A 23,367-nucleotide genomic window follows, 5' to 3' on the forward strand; every position below is an offset into this window, starting at 1 on the left:
CATACAGCAGTATCTTCACCCTTTTTGGCCTGGTATTATATGTAGAAGCCATCTGGCTGGTCGCTGTCTCATCAGAGCATGCACACATACATTGTGCCATTGCGTGGGCACTGCATGCCATGTTTCCTCACTCATGTTCCATCCATCGCGCCACATTGCCATTTGGTCTGCTGTGCGCATGTGCAGGAACACTCTTCAGCTGTGCAATAACTTCTTACCTTGCTACCTCCCCTCCTTATGTTTGATCTGGTAGGCATGCGTGATCATCCTCCCATTCCAGTGACAGACCTCGCAGACAACATCGACCGACTGAAGGCCAATGATGGGCTGAAGTTTTCCCAGGAATATGAGGTAAGCCTGCTTGGGTGTTTAATCTTGGATCTGTATTCTTCCAGACTCAGGGGTCAACAACCTGGTGCCCTCCAGATTTCTGGACTGCAACTCCCGTGAGCCCCAGCCAGAGAGTTAATGAGAGTTGTGATTTAGAATGTCTCGATAGCACCGGAATGGTTGCTTTTGACCTGGACAATAGTTGTGTCTGCAGCTCCTTAGCCCAACCTAACATTGCAGAACTTACAAAAGAATTCTGCCCATAACTGCCCTATATGCTGGGAAAGAAGTGTAAAATGTAATGTGTGAACGGTCAAGTGCAGACCTGTTTTGCTTCCAGTATATAGAGAAATATAGATATAGATTCTCACATTATGTTTTGCACACTTTCTGTTAGTTATTAATTATATTGGAAAAGGTTACAGTTTCAGTAGCCTCGGAGTGCTGTATATGCTGTGATGGAGGCCAAAATAGTGGTATTGAGAGGCCAGGAATTATGGTGGCTTTTGCAGGCAAACTCCTTCTCTCCACGATGAACCATTTACTAGGCAGATGATTAATCTGAAAAATTGCTATGTTGGAAAAAGTTCCCTTGTAGCTATTAGAGTCACAGTAGCAGGATAAATGTTTTCCTGTGCTTGCAGCATGCCCTGTAGGGCCCACTTCAGCTGTGAGGGGCTTAAATCATAAATAAAACTCTTCTCATATGTGTAGAGGGGGAGGATAAATTGAGGAAGTGTCCTTTTCATGCATTATTGGTCCTGCTTGAATTGTTATCTTCTTTTGCCCCTGACCTCCCCTTGCAGCAGCATATCTCCCTTGATTCAGGGGATGTGATACAAGCATTGCCCAGAAGGCAAGATTATAGAGGCCAGGGAGAAGCACTGGCTGGCTAAAGGCTAGCATGTGAAAGAGGCACCAAAGCCTAGCAAGGTTTGGAAAGACTATTAACCACACACTGCTGATCCACAGCATTTAGCAGGGAAGGACACAAAAAAGGAGTACCGTATTTTTCGCCCTATAGGACGCACTTTTTCCCCTCCCAAAATGAAGGGGAAATGTGGGTGCGTCCTATGGGGCGAATACAGGCTTTCGCTGAAGCCTGGAGAGCGAGAGGCTCTCGCTCTCCAAGCTTCAGGAAGCTTTGCGCAACCCTCCGGAGCCCGGCGCCAAGCCGTGCCGGCCTCCAAAGGGTCGCGCAGAGCTGCCTGCCCTCCCGGGCTCCGCGCAGCTCTGCGTGACCCTCCGGAGCCCTGCGCGACCCTCCGGAGCTTCGGCATCGTTCTGGCTCCTGTTCTGGGGGCTGGGGTCGAGGGAAGCTCGGGCTTCCCCCGCCCCAGCCCTGCGCCTGGGGGGGGGATATTTTTTTTCCTTTATCCCCCCCCCCCAAAAAAAATCTAGGTGCGTCCTATGGGCCGGTGCGTCCTATAGGGCGAAAAATACAGTATGTTTTCCAGAAACTCCCAGCTGGGTGAGTGCTTATGAGGCTGTTAGCCTGCCAGGACCCAAAATCCCACATGCAAGCCCATTTCTAATTGGGCTCTTGTTTTCATAGATCATTGTGACAAGATCCATTTTTTTTCTGGAGTGTGGTACAAAAGAGGACCATGGACAGCATTAGCTACAATAGTATCAGGGCTGGTGGGGGGTGCTGAGTGTTCTCACTCTTATAGGGGGCTTCAATCACACTTTAAAGAACACACTATCTCTTAAAAGTGGTCATTAGATACAATTCTGACTTGCAACCTTCCAATCCCTCTCTCTCAAATTCCAGTTTCAAGTAAACATCAGCTGCATTTACCATGATTAAGTAGCTATTAAGGAAGGAACTAATTTTGGTATATGGATTTTTCTTGGGGATTCTGCTGCCTTGTACCCCTGTCTGAACCATTCATCTTTGTTAAGTCCAGGGCAGGCTGAGTAACAGGAGAGGATTTTCCCACTAGCGCAGAGAGAAGTCGTACTGAAGCAATACTCACTCAGAAAGTTGGAAAATAAAGAAATAACCCTTTATTGTTTTTTGTCCTTGTCACTACTGGAGAAAATTTGAACTTTCAGGCCTAGCAAGCAATTTGATACCACAGGCACTCTGTTAGGGCCATGGCAGTGTGGTGTGGAAGAAGAAATCTAGAATAGTAGGTAGATCATTCAGGAGCAGTCTTGTGTATCTAAGCTGAATAGTGGAAGAGCAATATAGTGCTGAGATGTGGGGGGTATACTGAGACATTGAGAAGGCATTCTGCATCACAACACAGATCACAGTTTTTCCTCTCAGCCTAATCCTGTGAGTTCAAGAACCCAGCTAATTTGAACTGGGTTTGCAGCTGGCTGAAGCAGCAAGAAGGAAAGGGGAAGCAGTTTGGATCAGCCCTTGAGGCTATTTGTGTACTCATTAATTTGGGTAGAATTGCATGTTACGTTTCTCACACAAACCTAGCCGCAAAACCGCTGCATAAAGGACATGCTCAAAGCCATAGGTAATGCAGAGGTCTGCATACTTAATACTTCAGCCACAGGGATGGAACAGCATTAGGAGTACCTGCTCAGGGCAAAACCTAGCTCATAGGCAAAATAAGAAACACTACAGTTCCTAGCCTCAACTTCAGGACCTCAGGGGTAGTAGTAGAGAAAGTGTGGTCAAGCACTGTGCCAGCAGCCTGCAGAGGGTGTAGCTGCGCTAGAATTGGGAGCGGAAAAAGGATTTGCCCAGCAAAACAGCTGCCTGGTGCTGCCAGTGCTGGTTATGAGCCCTTGTGAATCTCAAGTCAGTGTGTCATTCTCCATGTGACTTGCACAGACCGTAAGGAGTGGAAGTGGCTAGCTCATTGTTGCTCTTGATAGGTCTGGATGTCAAACCACAGAGAGAGCATCTTTAGCACTGAACCTTGGAGAGAATTTACAGCCAGGGATTAATAGAATTAAATAAGCACAATCACGCTAGCATGTTAATTATTTATCTACACTCTTGCTGTGCTAGAGCAATGCTTGTATTTGAGCTCCTCCTGTTGGACTGTTGCCTGTACTGCAGACAGGCTGTGCCCACAAGATACTCAAAGCAGGTGGTCTGCCAGACTGTGGATAAATATTAGGCAATTTTGAGGTGGGGCCAGTCTTCCTCCTCGGCTCAGTGAGTGAGCAAGTGAGATTCCTTCTGTCACCGACTAGCGAGCTGGAGTGCTTCCTCCTTCTCCTCCCCCCGCACGGTCGCATGCAAATAGGAAGCAGATGCTGTGTGTTGTGCAGTAAGTGAATTAGCTAGAGCTCTTTTCCTTATATCTGTCAATGAGATGAGAAGACTAGTTGGCCTAGTCCCAACATGGATGGTTGGCCTACTCCCAACATTTCCAGGCATTTCATTCTCTGATCAGTTAATGGAGACCAGGTATACTTTTGTCATCTACAAAAGCAGTATCTACACTGAATTATTGGACTGTTGTGAAGAGCTGTTAACCTATCCCTGCCTCACTTTAATCATGTCAGCATAGTTGGTAGGTGGTGGCTGCAATGCTCCAAATAGATCAAAGAGGGCAAAACTACAGGCCATGGAGCAAGTCCCTCTGTATATGTGTTGTTGTAAAAAGAGGGTGTCCTGTTTCACTCTGAATCATTTCCTTATACACCTTAGAGACTCCTAATGGTTGTAGATTTTGTCTCTTGCTTCAACTAATAATTGTCCTAACATCTCCATTGCAGAACCAGAAATATCACCCAGCATTTTTGGCACTCAGCATTTCCTTCCCCTAATTCTATCCTGCTGGATAGATTTACAACTCCCAGACTGCCATGCACCCCTCCTTATTTGGGAAGCCACAAAGAAGTCAGTTACTGAAGAAGCCCTGCAGATTCTGCTTAGCAACCACCTGCTAAGGCAATATGTTCATTGTTGCCCCTTGAAATGATAATGAAAGACTAGCAAATGCTTCCAAGCATCTGAGCTGCATCTTTTCCAACTCTTCCTTTCCAACCATCTGCCATAGCATTAGAACCTATCAGACACTCTAGCAAGGTGCAGATATTTAGTTGTATGGTGATGGTCACAGCTAGAAAAGAGCAGTATGGCTTGTTCCTCACTGTATCGCCTTTCCCCTCTCCAAGTATCCTGCCATGCCTCCCATTTCCAAAATCCTCCTTGGCCATCTGAGCACAGAACAAAGACCTCACTGGGGTTTGCTAAGAGACTGCCTGTCACTTTAAGAGCTCAAAGCAAGTATGACAGCAAGTGTGCAGTAACAACATCTCCTGCCCTGCTAATTAATTTGCTCACCCTTCTCTCGTCTCCTGTAGCAAGCAGGGTGCAAGTAAGGGAAGAGATCATTGGAGCAGGAGGTACATAACTGCATACTCAGTTACTGCCATCAAGCTCCTGTGGCAGCGAGGGATTTCTGGAGGGTGAGCGCCTCAGTTATCCCCAGTTGCTTTCCTTCCAGGCATTCATTGGGTCCATCAAAACTACATGCAAGTTCCCATGGCCGTATCTGCATACTGTGCTGCAATATGTCCTAGAAGTTGGAGGATTTCAGTGACAGACGTGACTGCAATTTGACACATTGCCAGTGATTGATTCAGAAGCCATTCTTTTCCCATTTAAGAAGTTTTTTTGACTTTGTATTGGTCAATGGCTGTGTTAACATGGGTGCTGCCATCATTAATACACTGGTAGTACACTAATGCACTAGCTTGCTATGGTTATGCTAGAGCACTGCCTGGAGTTCAGGGTTTAGGAATCATAACCTCTTGATGGGCACAGCAAACATGCTGGAACCAAACCATGTAGCTAGCAAGGTTTGCATCATCCCAGCCTGCTAAAAAAATAGAGACATTGCCAACTTCTTCTCTAGCTGTGCTTCTGCACCTTTAACAAAAGGAATATTATCCTTTCAGTTGTTGGACCTGCCAAGAAAAGCTTCACCTGCTGAATTTCTGCTGGCCATACAGGACATCTTCCAGGAAAAAAGTTGACAACTCTTTATTCAAATTGGTGTCTGTCCCCCTCCCTGCCTGAAAAACCCCACCCCATACATACACGCTGCTGTTGCTGTCTTAGATTGGGTAATACGAGGTTCTTGTTGGGCCCAAATTGCAAGAGTGAATGTGCACATCCCAGTACTGCAAAGCTGTTTTGCCCGTGGACAGAGGAGAGGAGTTAGGTAACAGTGGGATGAGCCCTTTACTTGGTGTAGCCCATCTGAAAAAACTGCTTGATGGGTTTCAGCTGCATTTGGGGCACCTCTCTTTCCCTGCCTTATTTACTCATTTGCCCGCCATTAAGGGGGAAACAGGTGCACATTAATTCATCAGCAGAGTTTAAATTAAATCATTTCACTTCTAAACAAGTCACTCATTTGCAGGCGTATTTAATTAGCACTTCTTCACTGCCAGGTGGATGCTGCTTTTCTCACCTGTTTGCCCTCTTATGGGGTCGTTGGTGATAGAACATGGGAGATTTTTCACCTCCGCATTGCAGAGCAAGACAATTGCTGTAGTGATACTGCTGATGCTACACTCTGGGGGATTGGGTGAAGCTATGCCATCCTCGCCTTTATCTTCCATGTCATTGCAGCCGTCTCAGTGTGACTCTGACTGAGCAGAGGTGTGTTTTGTGCTTCAGTCTCTACCCTTAGGGCAAGGCCTCCAGGAGGGTTCTGAATGAGGCTTTTCTGCACAGAAGTTCTACACAGTCTGAAGTGATGTGGCCCACTTTATATCCCAGTATAGGACCACATATGGCTCACAGAATGAATTAAAACAAATGTGGCTTAAAGACACACAAGCAATATAAGATTTTTTAAAAAAATAAGTATATTAAAAAGAGCACCAAAACCACTCAGAATACACTGCCACAGCAGCCGGTAAATGACCAAAGGCCTGTCTAGACAAAAAAGTATTTGCCTGCCAGCTAAAGAAAAGCTGGGTGGGGGGGCAGCCTAACCTACTGTGGAAGAGATTTCCACAATCTTGGAACAACCACCGAGAAGGCCCTCTCTTGTGTCCTAACCAAATGCACCTGTGAAAGTGCACTGTTGCCCATTCATCTCTTTGTATCTTACCAGTGCAATGGTTTGTGTGTGTGTGTGTGTGTGTGAGAGAGAGAGAGAGAGAGAGAGAGAGAGAAGACATCTTCCTACTTGTTTGCTGAGGATATTACCATATTTATTGAAATGTGGCCTGAAATATAATATTAGGCTTGGGATTGGCTATATTTGCTATGCTTGTCTTGAGCTGTAAAAAAATCCTGCCAAGACACAAAATGCTTCCCTACCATTGATTTATTGCAGAGAGAGGATAGTTTACAAAAAACACAAGTGGAATTCCTCTCTGCTAGGGGAAAACAAAAGACATCTGGGTGCCAAATGGACAGGTCCAGGTAGCTATGGACCAGAAACCTGGCTTGTTTCTGTTATGTGTGACATGTGCTTAGTGTGACTTGAGCCCTAGCCTTGAGCTGCAGGGAGCTGGGCTGTGTCTACTCCTGCCACTTTGCACTGCACTGCCTGCTTATTACTCTGATAATAGAAGATTATAGGGTTCCTGTTGGAAACGTCTATTTACATCCTGCATTTCCCAAACCACCCATTAGCAGTGCTGTGATGTCATATCCTCCCTGCTGAGACAGTGGAAATCTCTTTTATGTGCTGCATTGCTCTTCTTTGAAAGGAATACCCATTGCCACTGAACCTAACATGGGATGCTGTTTTCCTGAAAGGCCTGTGCAATTTTTTGGACTTAAACCTGTCATTCCTCCAAGTGAACCAGCCCGTGTGCATTTTTGTTTATGACTGCCTCAGCCTGTTGCTCCTGTAATGCAGTGGGAGAAAAGCCCTTAGACAAGGAAACTTCCCAGCAATGGTTGGGAGGAGTCAGACTAGGAGAAGTGCCAACACTACCTATACTGAGCTGCTTTGACTTTGTTGCTCGTGTGCATTCTACTATTCTATAAAGTGCTTGCTCTGGTTTTGCTCAGACAGTTTTGTCTGCCATGCTGTGCCTGTGGGAAACTGAAAAAGCAGCTCTCTGTCCATTGCAGTCTGCATCATGTAGGACTCTTACCTAAATTGCCATGTCAGGCATGAAACAGATCGCATGCCAAGTGTTAACTGGATATCACAATCAGGTGTTTTAAGTTTTGCAGGAGAGCAGGCAGTAGTTGCCGATCTAGTCCTGCCAACTACACTGAGAATTGTGGCAAAAACATTGATCAAAGCAGACCAGTGCATTGGATACATATGCTTGGATGGGCACAGCTTCTCCAGCATTTGCTCCATGAACCCATGTTGAAGATGCAGGTGTGAGTTCTCAGCCACTCAAAAATGAAGGAACTTGTACATAGAATTATAGAGTATGATCCAGCTGAGAGATTTCTCTGGCTGAGCCCACATAAGAGGAACCAACTGCTAAAGTTCCTATTTAAATTCCACCTGAGTGCTTCTCCACAACCTGTTTCTCATAGAAGGCAGGAAGGGAACATTTACTCTGCAGTCCTGTACTTCTGTAGGACAATGTAGGGTTGGATTGTGTTTTTCCTTCCTTTCATTGCTCTTTAGTTTTCTGGCAGTTGCACATTTGACTTACTGTAAAAAAAACACCTCCCTTTTTACTAGTAGCTCTGGTTTGCCTGACACAGTAGATATCACTGTGGCAGAAGGGGAGAGAGGACTTAAGCGTTCAGGGATTTGGGTCTGGTTTAAAGGCCAAATTTATATGGTGATCTGCAAAAGGGTCTAGGTACCAGGGTGGTTGTATCTTTGCTGCAGAGTACTGTTGGAAGGAATTCACTGTCAAAACAGTTCTTACCATTAGCAAGTTTCTCCTAATATTTGGTCAAAAAATGCTCCCTTGCAATTTTCATAAAGGTAAAGGTACCCCTGCCCATACGGGCCAGTCATGTCCAACTCTAGGGTTGTGCGCCCATCTCACTTAAGAGGCCGGGGGCCAGCGCTGTCCGGAGACACTTCCGGGTAACGTGGCCAGTGTGACGAAGCTGCTCTGGCGAGCCAGCACCAGCGCAGCACACGGAAACGCCGATTACCTTCCCGCTATAAAGCGGTACCTATTTATCTACTTGCACTTAGGGGTGCTTTCGAACTGCTAGCTGGGCAGGAGCTGGGACTGAAAGACGGGAGCTCACCCCGCCACGGGGATTCGAACCGCCGACCATGCGATCGGCAAGCCCTAGGCACTGAGGTTTTACCCACAGCGCCACCCGCGTCCCATGCAATTTTCATACAATGGTTCTAATCCTGCCATCTGGAGCAACACAGACTCATCCTAGATGCAAACAACACTGTTCATGCCTAAGAGAGAATATATCTACTATACATATTTGCTTCTGTCCTCAAGCTTATTTTTAAAGATGTTACAGTATTTTGCCCAATAATGCCTCTAAGACAGTTGGGAGTTGTATTTTTTCACTGGGCCCAGATTTGCAGAGATGCTGCACATCAGAGGATTTACTCATGAGACAACTTTCACCAACTCAAGATGAATCACTGCTTTTGACTTTTAGAGAATTCACACAGTGCAAAAAGTATTTAATTGCTGCATTGATTGTAAAGGGCCAATTCAATTTTTGGGGTTGACTTTCAAGATAGGCAAGGCTTCCCCCCCTTTTTTGGGGGGGGGTCTGCCCAGACTGAATGTGCCGATGGCAAATCAATCTGAAAGCTGATTCACAAGCTCTCGCATATGAAACTTTCTTTCCATACTGTTTCACATTCTAGGGTGGCTGGTGTTTATTTCAGAGTTGAAAGGTATACATGCACACAGAAGTGTGAAAGCTTGTAATCGTGCCATGAATTGAGAGAGACAGAAAGAACTTGTGTTTTAGCACTCCTTTTCTCCTCTTCTTTGTTGCAGTCGATTGATCCCGGGCAGCAGTTCACCTGGGAGAACTCCAACCTGGAAGTGAACAAACCAAAGAACCGCTATGCAAACGTGATTGCCTATGACCATTCACGTGTCATTCTGACCTCCATTGATGGTAAGTGTTGTTAGCAGCACCTCATGCTAACAAAATTCTCAGTGCATCAGACCTGAGGTTCAAATCCCCGTTTCATGTGATGTCAAGTAACTGTACCATGTTCCAGCTCTGGTAAACAGGTTTGCAGGGTTTTGTCCAGTTTCAGAACTGGAAAACCCATTTTATCAGTGAAAATTAGGCAGAAGTAAAGTGTGTTCCAGGGGTGGAGAGCATTTGCAGACTACAGGCTGTATTCTCCCCTGGACAACCTTTCAGGGAACACATGCCAGTACTGGGTGGCAGCTGAAGCAAAAATGGCAGAGCAGCAAATGTTAATGTTTTACCTTTTGTACAGCTGACTAGTTACATACACCCCTTTGTATCCTCCACCCAGGCACGTGTAAGGCGTTATCAGAGTTCAATGACACATTCCAGCCAGGCAAAAACACTCAAAGAGAGTGTGATGCAGGGTCAGTGAAGGGCATGCCTGGGGAGGGTGTACTTGACCAGATGGAGAGGTTTGGGGGGCTGTGTTTGGCCCCCAGTCCAGAGGTCCCCCACCCCCAGAGTACATCATAGGAAGCCTCTCCCCAACCACTTTCACATCTCTTAACAACTACTCCCTGTAGTACAGTCTGTTTCCACTACCAGCATGGTCCAGGATTCTGGCAACCCCTTGTTTTCTCAACCCCCTGAAGGTGCATCCTCTTCCTTTGTCATGCAGGTGTTCCTGGAAGTGACTACATCAATGCTAATTACATTGATGGCTACCGGAAGCAGAATGCCTACATTGCTACACAAGGGCCTTTGCCAGAGACACTCAGTGACTTCTGGAGGATGGTATGGGAACAGCGCACAGCAACTATCGTCATGATGACCCGGTTGGAGGAGAAGTCTCGGGTATGGACAAGTGCAATCTTCTCTTCTGGGCAGAGACAAGTCAGAAATGTGGTGCATGTTGATTCTGTGCATGCAGTGCAGCTGATATTAGTAGCAGCCTCATATGGTACTGTGACATGGGGCAAGGGGTCCTAAGTGCAGGCCTCTGAGGAAAATAGAATATAACATTATAGACAAAGATGGTACTAGGATTTTAATGCCAGCGTGATCATCAAGCATAGCCTCCCCACCTTGACCTGTTCTAGAAATCCATAACTGAATACTTTTTATATCAGATTCCAATGGCCTAAATGAGTGATGTGACATGGGGGAATGGTAATTTCTATGGCTGTTTCACAGTCTGATGGAGTTTTTGCTTCATCAGTGAATCATGGTGGGAATCTTATCCCATAGAGCTACATACAAAGAATAAAAACTCAGCATGGCTTCCTGTGTGAAACAGTGGCTTGAGAGGCAGGGCTGTGGAGCTCCTCTCCAGCCTTATGCTCAAAGGCATAATGCAGATGTTCAAAGGCATTCAAAGTGGGAGGAAGGAATCGGAACCATTGTGGCAAGTCCCCGTCACCTTGCTGGACCCAACTTCCATTCATTAGAGGACAAGTTTCTATACAGGCAACAACTCTTCATTTATGTGTGATGTATTTGCACACGACCAACATGTACAAGCAGTGCTGGGAACCCAGAAGACAGTCCTCCTGGCTCACAAGGAGACCTTCCCCAGAGCCCAAAGAGGACCTCAATGTGAGGTCAGCTCAGCTGATGCACGGGGAAGCAGCAACAGTGGCTGCGCCACACCACATGTTAGCTGTTTGGCGGGGAGGTTGAGCAACTCAGTAAAGCCCCACTGCCCCTCCAGCTCGCAAGGAAACCCTCTTTGGTGGGTCTAGGGTGAGTCTCCATGCAAGTCACTAGGATTCTCCAAGTTGCTCCCCATTTTACACAATTTTACGTGTGCATGCAGGGGCCCAGAATGTAGCTATCACATAAATGGATAGTTGCTTTTTAGTATGATATGTGCTGGCAAAGGGGGCGGGGGGAGGCTCTTCATGCATAGGCTATTGTGCAGATGTGTCCTCCAACACATGGAGGTCAGACATAACAAATAGTGAGATCTGATTTCAATCCCTATCCCCATGTTTACTCTTTGAATGTGCACAGGGATTTCTGAAGGGTTCTTTCACCCCCATATAGCTGTGCCCTTCCCAGTTGCCTGGGTGTCACTGAGCTTAAGATGCATGTGTTTAAAGATATCCTCAGAGACATGGATTTCAGTGTGGAGAACCTTGGGCGGAGGGTTCCCCAGAAAGTACCATCTTTTGTAGTGAACATTTATGCTCACAGAATATTTTATGTTTCCATGCCAACCACAGGGCAGGGAGATGTGCACTTGGACTGTGGTTTACTCGTCTCTTTAGTCAAATAGACTTGAGTCAGGAGATTGGAAATGGGGAATTTGCAGAGAGAGGGAAGTAGCTGAATGAAGGGGGGTGATGTATGTGGAGGGAGAAAAGACAAACGCAGGCATGTATCCTTCCTTGCTTTGCTGAGTTTTATTGCTGAAAGCAGAACACCAGTGCTTTGTGTGATAAGAGGACAACAGAACTGAGTTACAGAGAGTGCAATAGGGACCAGCCTATGCTCCATCCTAGGCAAAAAGGAATCAACCCCAGATTCTTGTAGAAAAAGCTTGTCGGTATTGATGGATGGTGTGGGGGGTACCTGTTAAGTGTATCTCCCCCTGCCCCCTTAAGCATTCAGTCAGCAGTGTGAAAGTAGCCTCCTTCATCACGGATTTGCACAGCTGTTGCTAAGTCTTTGCCAGTGCCTAATAAGAAATGTTAGGCTGGATCAGACCAGTGGTCCATATAGTTGACTTCCTGACACTGCCCCCACCCCCAGATATAATAGACATTTTTACAAAGTAGGAATGAAAATGAGAATCTGTTCTCTGTTGCTATTCTCCCACCATCTGACGTAGTGGCCATTTATGTTTCTTTCCTTCCCATATTTTATCTAGCCTGATTTGAAAACAATTTGTTCTAGCTGCATAACAGCATTCTGCAGCGAAGTTAATCATGCATTCTGTAGCGAAGTTTGTTTAACTAAAAAACCATTCATTTTAATTTCAATGAATAGCCTCAAGGTTTATGACAATTTCCCCTTGTCATTCTTCCTATACCATTCTTGATCTCTATCCAGCCCCTCCTCAGTAATGTTTTTCCCCCAAAGCTAAATAACCCTCCAAACCTTTTTCCACAAGGATGATTGACCTGTTGTATTTTCTTGTCCTTTTCTGTACCAGCTGCTGTCCTATAATGTCCCTTTTTTTGTGGGGAGGGCAACCAGAGTGATACTTAACTTAAAGCTAACCTAGTTTTCTGGAGCAGGTAATGGCTGCTGCAAACATACCAAAGTGGCGGCAACTTTGTGCATTAAGCAGTTCCCCACCACCACTCCAATGCGATTCTTCTCCTTCACGTTTGTCTTGAGAGAGCTAAAATTGAGAGAATAGGTTGGGAGTTAGTTTACACAAACAGTTTGCCAAGTAGACATGCCTCCGTGTGCTTGCATTTAAGCAGCAGACACAGTATTTGTCTGTGGTTATTAACTGGGCCATGGAACTCCAATACAGGCTTTTCAGTTTTAGAATAGTGCTTGCATTTAAGGTAAACATGAAATGACCCTTTTTTGTGTGTCAGAATAAATGAATATCCAAAGTCCAGTTTGCTTTGTTTTGGGGCTGTCCAGCTATCAGAAGATGCTCCACAGAGTGTGTTTCTCCAAGATAACATGTTCTGTAAGGCCCTTTGGGCACTTGTCTCTCTCCTGCCTTGCTTCTTGTTGAGATGCACATTATCTCCTAGTAGCACACTTCCCCTCCTCCCCCTCCTAATTACTTCCTATGAAATGGAGGATGCAGTAGTACCCTCAAGGTGACATACTTCAGTGAGTTAGCATACCATCCAGCCAAGTATGGTGGGTGGGGAAGATTCACTGACACACTTGTTCGTCTGCATTGAACTGAGTTCATACCACTACTCTTTAGAAGCCTGCCTTACTACCAGTCACAGATATGATGCACCCACATCAAGGGAACCGTCAGTTAAGTAGTCATAGTAGCTTCAGGGTGGAATCAGACAAACAGGTACCTGATGGGTGGGAGTAACAGATTGATCTAAACCAGGCATAGGCAAACTTGGCCCTCCAGATGTTTTGGGACTACAATTCCCATCATCCCTGACCACTGGTCCTGTTAGCGTGATCTTAAACGCTAGCCTAGCACTTAGGGATTCTCCAAGTGAAAGGGTTCTCTCTGTCCTTTTCAGTGCATCTCTCTGTCTTTTTCAGTGCTTGCTCAAGCTTGCCCCTTTTCTTATCTCCAAGCTGTCTCCCAGCCTAGGACCTTTGAGAGCAGTTTCAGATGAGTGCTAGCAGGTAGCACTTTCTCAGGCCCAGCAGCAATGCTGTGTGTGGGTATTGTTGCTTTGGACTTTGACCTCGTGGATTTGGGGAGCTCAATGCTTCAAAAGGTTTCCACATCTTCTGAAGGGCAAGCAATACGGGGGGGGGGGGGAGCGGTATCTATTTGGTGCCTTGTTATGACCTGCAGGGCCTGGCAGCTTGCTGGTACATATCATCCTCACCTTTCATGTTTGCATACTACATAAAAGCATATTCATTCACTGCCTCCAAAGCTTTTGCAGTTGGCAGCAGAATCAGCAATATGTGAGTCTCCAGGGCCCTATGTGTTCTGGGGAACTGGCCCAGACTGCCTTTTCCATAGGAAACTTCCCTTGCACCGCTCAATAGAAAGTGCCCTGAAGCCCAGGTATATTAGAGACCTCTCATCCCATTTTGCAGACAGTGGGTCTTGGGATGTGGCCTGCCTGGTAAAGATATTCTAAATCGGCTGTTCTTCCTTTGTAGCACTTGTATTAAGGGGGTCTCCTTATTTTCCCAGCGACTGAGGGAGCCACTGGGCACTGCCAGCAGTAAATGAATTTCCAGGTTGTAAGCGTGTTCGTGACATTAATGAGAAGCGAGTGATGCCAGAAGAAAGACTCTCTTATCTGGTTTAGTGCCATCGTGCATCAGCTTCAGCATAAAATTTACAGAGCTTGAAAATGGGGCATAAACATTATGGGTAAATTTGGCAGAAAATGTGAGTGACTCTTATCTGGTCATGAATAAATAATTTTCAATTACCAGTTTGGGCTTTGCTATTAAACCCTAGGATAGAGTACTTGAAAGTTTGTTTTGTGTTTGAACATAAACACTGTAGTCTCCCCAGAGTTGGGCAGGAAAAGGGTGACATTTGCTGAAGAAGCAGTTGGACGCAGCCAGGCCTGCGCTGCCATTTGCTATATTAGCTGTCACTTGGGCGAGGCAGCTTACCAGTAAGCCAGACAACAAACCTTCCTTCTTGAGCACTTACTTCTGTGATCTCAGGAGAACCAGGATCCCAGCTACCTGTAGCTCCTCTACAGACTTCCCCAACTGCCCAGGAAGTTGCTTCTGACCTTAAGCAGTGATTCTGAAGTGGAAGAAGTTGCACCCCGGCAGTTCTAGGGTGCACTTAAATCTCTTATCTAGAAATGTTTACTAAGCCCACCCATTAAAATATCCTCAATCAATAGGCGGAACACCAATGATTTCTAATTAGGGTGTTGTTCCATGTCCTCCATTCCCTAGAAACACACACAGCTAATAATTGAGCTTACCATTACTTGACAGGTCCAGGTGATCCTCATTCATTCTCCCTTGTAGAGGTTCTGTTGTAGCCAGGCTTTAGTTGGGAAGGAAAAATAGGAAGAGGCAGAATAGGAAGCAGAGTACAAGGGACGGATGGGTGGATAGGTGAAGCAGGAGGTGGAGAGGAATAGCAGCAGACACACATTGAATTTAGTTTTTTAAATATGGGAGATTTGGGCAAAGGAACAAGACATCTTCCCTGTCACCTCTCTCCACCATGGAATAGAGGAGCAAGTCTATACAGAGAGCAATATGTTAGTGCTTCCCACTAATGCATCTTAGTCAAATGGGAGTGGGAAAATTCATCCTTGCTGTGTGGACTGCCCACAGCGCAGTTATAGACAGGAAGTACACTTCCAGCTCTTGGGCTTTGACAAAGAGAGAGAACTAGATGAAAATATGGTTTATAGCTTGATGCATCTCTCACATATTTGGCACCTTCCCAGCAAAGCAGGCCAATCCTACTTCAGCAGAGAGCAGCATTTTCAGCTATCCTTTAGAGGGGCTCCTTCTAGCAGGCATACATAGGCATTTCTTCGGGGCCTGGAGAAGCTCAATATAAAACCCCCAAAATGTCCATTCTCTGGCTCCGTTTGACTCTTTTCTCTTGCTAGACTTTTTTTGGTTCAAACTGGCTGTCTCAGTTGCCCTTCAAGAATCTACTACTCCGTCTTCTCCTCTCCTGCTGTCTCCTGGAGAGGACATTGCCAGTGACCGTCATGGCAGGAACCCTGGCAGATTCCAAAGCAGAGGATGATAGACTGTGGCCAGGCTTCCCACATTCACCACTGAGGGGGAGGAAAGATCAGTACATTTGTCTACAGACACCAATCTTCTCAAAGAGCAGGGAAAGGACAGAAAATTACAGGGGAAGAAATTGCTTTTGAATAGACCATTTCTCTCTGTTGCACTCCCCTTGCCCATTAACATTCTTGCTCCTTATTCCTACCTTTGAGCACCAAGCATCTTGTCTTTCCTTGTTTCCTACCAGACCATCCAGTATTACTGGCCTTTTGCAGAACAAAGTAGAGGGTCAAACAAAAATACCTACTTGCTTTGTAAACCTCAGCCAAATGCAGTAAAGGTGTTTTGCATTTCTACACTACTCAGAGTGGGTCCACACCAGCCATTGGCTCCTAGCAGGGGCAATTTGAGTAAGGCGAGAAAACCAGGCTCTGAGGCATCTTAGGGGCATATGTGGAGCCTATTGATAACTTCACCCCCAAACACTGACCCATTATTCCTTTTTCTCATTGCAGGTGAAGTGTGACCAGTACTGGCCAGGCCGTGGTACAGAGACCTATGGACTGATCCAGGTGACATTGCTGGACACAGTTGAACTTGCCACGTACACAGTTCGAACGTTCGCCCTCTACAAGGTAAAGGAGGAAGGAAAGTGTGGGCAGCCAAGGTCTTGCAAGAGCGCCCAGGAAGTATCTTTCCCAGAGAGTTACATGAAAGTGCAAGGACTTACACTGACTCTTTCACAGATGCTTGAAGTGAGAGAACCCATCATCAAAAAATACAGGCTGAAGTGGAAGAGCCATCTACACACATTTCACTCCCAGCCCAGTCTTGCCTTATTCTGCCAAGGAGTTTATTCTTTGTGCATCTTGGCCTTTCAGTGAAGGCTAAACCATGTGTTCTCATTGTGCTGGGGAACTAACCTGAAGGTTACAATGGCCTGAGGAATTCCGTCTATCTATACAGCTATTAGCCATGGCTCTCAAAGCAGCTGATAAAATACAGCAAAAAACAAATCACAGCGGGCAGCCAAAAATTCAGCATGAAACAAAAATAGAACAGAACAGATTGTGAACATATTGTGAAAGGAAGTGTGTGGAATGAATGAGGAACCACCAGCCAGGTGCCACGTGCAGCCCTGAAGCCTCCAAATCTAACCCACAGCCTCCCCTCTTCAGTGTCACACACCCAGCAGCAATTGGGCTTGAAACAGCCTTTCATCTGAGCAGACAATAGTCTGTTTTGAAGCCTTAATGTGGGGGGGGGGCATGAGTGTGCAGAGTTAGAGAGGAAATAATTAACCCTCCCTTTCCCAGGTATTGAGGCCACACCACCCAAAGTTGCCCCCTCCCCACAGAAAGCAGCCTTCTATTGGCTCAAATAGAGGCTGTTTTCAAGAGCAATATTTGTTGAGATTGCAGCTGGGGAGGGAAGAATTAACTGTCCCCTCCCAATCTGCAATCACCATAAAGGTTGCCTCTTTCCCCTATGGGAATTAGGCTTTCCCCCCAAGCCTAATTACTTGTAGGGTGGGAGGAGGTGAGTATTAACGTCTGTGTGTGCCATGTAGGATGGTAGTATGTATTTGCTGTGTGTATGAACACTTGAGAGTATAGTCCTCTCCAGATGTTCAGAATGTGGCTGTATGTGCAGGGAGCAGCTACAGTCACAAAAGGCTGCTTACTTCATACAGTCCTCTTCCACAAGTTGGAAGGCATTAAATTTTACCAATTGAAGAGAGCTTTTGTCATCTATCCCTCTGTTTTGGCCCACCCACCATAGGGCTGTGGCCATGAGGCAGTGCAGCCCTTGGGCTGAAACAAAGGGTTTCCCATCCCTGGTGTACAGTTATCCTGAGCCCTGATGTGTCTGAAGGCATGGGATTTCTAAACCAGAGAAAAAGCCCACTGTCCAATGCACCACCACTAGCTGGCATATTTTGGCTTCTTCCATAGAATGGGTCCAGTGAAAAGCGGGAGCTGCGGCAGTTCCAGTTTATGGCTTGGCCTGACCATGGGGTGCCGGAGTACCCCACCCCAATCTTAGCCTTCCTGAGAAGAGTGAAAGCCTGCAACCCCCCTGATGCTGGGCCAGTGGTTGTACATTGCAGGTAAGGACTATCAGTATAAAGGAATGGGAAGGGCTTGCCAGTCGCTGTATTTTGGCAGGGGTGCACCTGTTGGGATTTACAGTCAGCCTGGTGCCGCTGCTGCTGCTGCCGCTGCAAGAGCAGTGAAATCAGCATTATAGCCCTCTGCTAGCATAAGCAGCACTTTGAAGTCAGTGCCCATCATCACAACACTTAATTCACTATTTTTACCTGAGAAGCAACAACAATATTTTAAAAATTAAAACAGTATGAGAAGCAACATTTCAGAGGGGAATTCTGCATCTTTATTATATATTTATTTTATTGCATTTCTATCCTACCTTTTCCTCCAAGGAGCTCAAGGTGGGGTACATGGTTTTTCCTCTCTCCATTTTATCCTCACAACAACCAATGGCAATAATACTGATGACAGAAACCCACAAATCCATCTCACATAAAATGCAAGCATACTTTAGCATCCATAAAACGTGCAATTATTACTCTGTTATTGACTTGCTTCTATTTCCCCCCTGTACCTGAAGGCTTAGGCTAGCTACAACATATTAAAATGAACCTTCAAGGTAGAATATCTAACTGAACCACACAGCAAGATGAAATATCCCAGCACCATGCATACACAATTCAGGAAACTGTTATGCCTAATCTAAACTTACAGCTCAAACATTCATATTCTGCTAACAAGTATGTGCATTCACAACACGAAAACATATGGGACACCATTCTGCACAAACATACATATGCCATCTATTTACAGAGCATGACACACCATCTGCATGTGCACTCATATAATCTCTTGCTGCACTTCAGGATGGAAAGAAATGACTGCTTCAGCCACAAACATTAGTTCACTAGGAATCAGCATCTTATCTGGCCAGTGATTTATCTCTTGTAGCTGAGTGGGAACTATTACTGAACAAACCACTTCATCACTGCAGCTCTCACGAACTCCTTAGAAACGGTATTTAATGCTCTCCCTTCATGCTCTGGTTAAGATGGGAGTGGTGTATAATTAACACACGCTCTCTCCCTATTAAAACCCTGTTAGGAATTTGACATGAGCAGCGGCAAGGAGATGTCCTGCTGTAAAATTCTTAGCTGTCAGACATCACATTTGTTGTTTGTTGGCGTGTTTTTGGTTGTGCTGGTTTGTGCACTGGGAGCACGACCAAGTTATACACTTCAAAAAGCTCATCTCTGCCTCCACCAAGGAAGATTTGGGTTTACTGGTTTTGTAAGAAGGAACATTACTCAGAAAGTGTGCACAGGGTGGGGGCAGAGAGACCATAGTGCAGAATCCTCATTCCATTTGCTCTATTCAGGTGCATTAACCTGCCTCTCTGAGGGTTCTTCGGAGAAAGTGTGAACTTGAGGATTATCAGTCCCTGCAGTATGCAGTGGGTTGGGGCAGGGCTTGGTGAAGGCTTAGAAATGACTCTGAAGGAAGTACTATTTCATGTTTTGTGCCATGCTTTTACAGCGCCGGTGTGGGCAGGACAGGCTGCTTCATTGTAATCGATGCCATGCTTGAGAGGATGAAGCATGAGAAGACAGTGGACATCTATGGGCATGTGACATGCATGCGCTCACAAAGAAACTATATGGTGCAGACTGAGGATCAGTATATCTTCATCCACGAGGCCTTGCTTGAAGCAGCCACCTGTGGAAACACTGAGGTGCCTGCACGCAACCTCTTTGCTCACATCCAGAAGCTGAGTCAGGTACCTCCGGGTGAGAGTGTCACAGCAATGGAACTGGAGTTTAAGGTGAGCAGAAGAGCATTTGCAATTTTTCCACATGTCAACACACAGAGTGATCAAGGGGCTGCTCAGCTGGAACTGGCACCCCTGCCTGTCATCCCTCACAGATCTGTGAGCAACTATGAAGAGTTGATTCTTGGGCTGAAGGGAGATTTTCTAGGGATAATGATTCTTTTGTAAATTTCTAAACCAGGTAGGAAGTGATTGAAATATATTTGCATTGCAGAGTGAGTGTCCTCGACATTTCCCTCCTAGAATGGCAGCTTCTGGCAAGGATATAAAAAAGCAGATTGATATGAAGTTCTCAGCAACATTGCTTTGCAGAGTGGCTGGAGCTGCATCCAAAATCAGATGCAGATTGGGCATTAGTGGTAATTGATGTCACTATGAACAACTTCGCTGGAAATGCTTCTAGTTTAAATACTTGAGATGTCAACAGCTCCAGTGCCCCCTGCCTTGCTCCACTTGTACTTCTCCCTAGTATGAAGGAGGAGAGAGGGAGGGCCACTGTCAGGCTTAGCTGGCATATTGCCTGGTGCAATTTAAGGAAGTAAAGTCCCCTGGTTGTCACAATTGTCTTTGCTTGCCAGCACCAACACCCACACTTGTGTCGGCTTCACACCAATTTTTTCTTACAGCCTTGATACAGGCTGCAATTTTTGCTAATGCCCACATTCTCCAATGATGTGCATTTGTACAGCAAAGGCTGGGCGGGGATAGTTCCTGTGGGGAAGCAGTGAAGCATGTAGAGTGTGAAACAGACTGCGGAAGCCCCGCTCTACCCTGGGAATAGCCTCTTGCAAAACAGCAGCCATGGAGTCAAAATATTGACTTGCTGTGGAAACAGCACAAAGCAAAACAGCATTGCCTCTTTGCTCTGAACACTGCTCACACTGGAGGTTTTTTTGGGGTGGGGATTGGACAAGGCTCTCACCTCCACCTGCACCTATTCCCAATCCCCAATACTTCCCCAAAGGAGAAGTGAACAAGTGGGGGGTGCCATGCTGCTGCTCCTGGATTCTGACATCACTGCTCAATGAACATGAGAGAGGTAATGGCAGCAAGCAAGAGCAGCTGCTGTCACTACTTGCTAGATGGCTTGCTTTGCCCACCACTGGCTTGCTGTCCTCTGCGGGTGAGTGAGCAGAGTGGTAACAGCCTCACAATGAGAAGAGGAGGAGTTACTGCCACTTGCTTACTCACTCCAGAAGAGCCAAGGGGCAAGCAGGTGGCAGTGGATGCTGCTCTTCCTTGTGGCCGCCACCACTCCCAAGAGAGATGATAGAGGAGACTGGTTGAATTGATACTGGTGAGGAGAGCGAACAGCTGTCACTCAGTGGTAGTGGGAACTAGGCCTAGCCTGCTCCTAGTGCCAACCAGAGGGAAAGGCAGACATGGAAGCAGGTGGCAGCGTCTGCTTCTTACTGCTGATGCTTATTGCCTGGAAAGTGGAGGCAAGTAGGCAGTGATAATGAGGAGGAACAACAGGCCTCTGGCAGTCAGTAGTAGACCTCAACAGATGTCAGCAGCTCAGATTGCAGCCCTGTTTCTGAAAGCAACTTGGTTGTATGTGCCATGCCATACATCAGAGCAGGAGCCACGGAGTGAAAGAAGTGAATGGGTAGAGCTGCAGTAAGAATTAAGGGGGAAAGGAGTAGAAAGTGAGTTACATGGAGCAAAACAGATTCCTAAGTCCTCATACAATTAGAAAGAAACTGGGCAGCACATCCATAAAGGGTCCCCTAACTCTTTCTGGTAGAGAATGTAAAAAATGGTCCTTTTCCTGCCAAGCAAGGAAGCTGTCCTGCGAGGAGATGAAGCTACTAGGCTAAACAAGGGCTTATCTCCTGGAGCTGTAGAATTAGCACTGAGCAGCTGGGAATGGGTGGCATTTATAGAGGACCTGTTGGCCGCAGCTCTTCCTAGAGTTGCTTAGAAGTATATATGGGGCTTGCTTTATCCTTCTGAGTAGGTCTAATGAATGGGAGACACTGCTGGGCTCAACCTGAGTTTCAACTCACTCTCTCTCACACTCTCTCTCTCTCTCTCTCTCTCTCTCACACACACACACACACACACACACTAGCAAGGTCCTGGAGGAGGGGGTGTCCCAATATTAAAGTCCCCTTGAGCTGGATGTTTTCTAAGAAGCAGCCTCTGAAGATAGGGAGCTGTGGAGTTTAACCCACTTGAGTCCCAGAGTCCCACTCCCTTTCTTCTTCAGAGGTTTGGGTCCTGATGAGTGCTAACAAACGTCTTAAAATACCAATCTCACAAATTTTGGTATTCTGTGCAATGTCCTGTGCTGAGGCTCCCTCTAAGCATAGGATATTTCAGTCATGGGCCAGAAGTCACCAGCATGAGACAGAAGGCAAGGGTTGCTCAGAAAAGCAAGGTACATGCTTCTAAGCAGGTCAGGAATGATGTTAGAATGAGTGTTAGTAAGGTGCTAATGAGTAAAAGCAAATAACAAGAGCTCCCAGGGGAAGAATACTATAGAGTGACTGAAAGTGCCCATCTAAGACAGACAGACAGACAGACACACACACACACACACACACACACACACACAAGCCTATGTTTTTAGGTGTACAAGTAAGATGTTTTAAAATGTGCATCTAAAATCTATAGTGTGAACTTGAAGAACAGGGTACGCTCATCATGGAGTTGTGACTAGCTATAGATCCTTGCTGAGCTTGTCTCTGCATCATGGGCAAAATGACCCTGCTTTGGCTGAAAAGACATCCTCCCAGGGTCTTGCCTCCTCAGGACCTTTGCCAGGGTAGGCAGGAATTTTCTTCCTTTTCAAGGCTGCTGGAATGCCCCCTATATTTCATCTGGGCAGAGGGGCTGCTTTAGCCCAGCTTCCTGCATCTTTTGTTACCTCGGTCATTATTCTATGTGGCAGAGTGAATAAATGTGTGTACATCATATGGGAGCTCTAATCTGTACTTCTCCCCTAACAGCTCCTCGCCAACTCTAAAGCACATACCTCACGATTCATCAGTGCCAACCTCCCCTGCAACAAATTCAAAAACCGCCTGGTGAATATTATGCCCTATGAGCTGACACGGGTTTGCCTGCAGCCAATCCGAGGCGTCGAGGGCTCAGATTACATCAATGCCAGCTTTGTAGATGGCTATAGGTAATGTAGTCATTCTAAACGGAGTTTAAAATCTCCTCCTGTGGTGTTGCTGTGCTGCTGCTTCTCTGTGTTCTTTTTTCTTTACTTTTCTTTCAAAAAAAAAATTGATGCTATTATATGGTATCAGTAGAAATCCTAACATTAACCACATCCTAAATATTTCAACATTTCATTAATATATTAAAATAATTTTAAACTGAAGCTTACATCCTTAAATAGGCATCTTAGAATTATCATCTGAAATCTAATAAATTAATAAAATAGTTATGTTCAATATTTAGTTATAAATATATTTATAGTATATAAATTACTTTTAAATTTGAATACAAGCTGGACAGCTCTGTCTTTCAATAAGAGCTCAGACAGTAGCCTTTCATTAGCAAACATGGGGCTTTTTTCAAGCTGCCTATTCCCCAGAGCCTGGGATCCTGATAGAAGTTACCTTTTCCCTCTCAGGCTTTATTAGACTGGGGTGACAGGTACTGGCTCCTGCATCCTCAGCTTTTCATTAGCCAAGGTACTGCTGGTAACCAACTGTACAGTTCACCTCCCACAATGGGATTGTCTTGCAAAGTTGTTCACAGTGCTGCAATAACAGCAACTGAAATTCATCCTGTCACTTGAAAGCAAAGAAACCGTCTTATACAGGGGAAGAGCAAATCTGCCTCCAAAA

General features: G+C 45.8%; 1 protein-coding gene and 1 long non-coding RNA gene across 18 annotated transcripts in view; one reads left to right on the forward strand and one right to left on the reverse strand.

Moving 5' to 3' along the window:
* Positions 1–23,367, forward strand: part of PTPRF (protein tyrosine phosphatase receptor type F) — a 478,221-nt gene that overhangs the window by 448,563 nt on the left and 6,291 nt on the right. For all 12 annotated transcript variants that reach the window (XM_079980220.1, XM_079980216.1, XM_079980222.1 and 9 more), the window contains 7 exons: positions 254–351; positions 9,184–9,307; positions 10,011–10,186; positions 16,198–16,317; positions 17,638–17,792; positions 19,270–19,555; positions 22,516–22,694. In XM_079980220.1, the coding sequence (XP_079836346.1) occupies positions 254–351; positions 9,184–9,307; positions 10,011–10,186; positions 16,198–16,317; positions 17,638–17,792; positions 19,270–19,555; positions 22,516–22,694 (1,138 nt within the window). The remainder of the gene's footprint in view (positions 1–253; positions 352–9,183; positions 9,308–10,010; positions 10,187–16,197; positions 16,318–17,637; positions 17,793–19,269; positions 19,556–22,515; positions 22,695–23,367) is intronic.
* The window catches only part of LOC307218325, a 259,902-nt gene continuing 248,249 nt past the window's right edge, over positions 11,715–23,367 (reverse strand). For all 6 annotated transcript variants that reach the window (XR_013839885.1, XR_013839886.1, XR_013839887.1 and 3 more), the window contains 2 exons: positions 14,908–14,972; positions 11,715–12,011 (listed from right to left, as the gene is read on the reverse strand). This is a non-coding gene — a long non-coding RNA (uncharacterized lncRNA). The remainder of the gene's footprint in view (positions 12,012–14,907; positions 14,973–23,367) is intronic.

This window comes from Podarcis cretensis (assembly GCF_951804945.1).
Source record: "Podarcis cretensis genome assembly, chromosome: 6".
In the NCBI taxonomy this organism is placed as follows: Eukaryota; Metazoa; Chordata; class Lepidosauria; order Squamata; family Lacertidae; genus Podarcis; species Podarcis cretensis.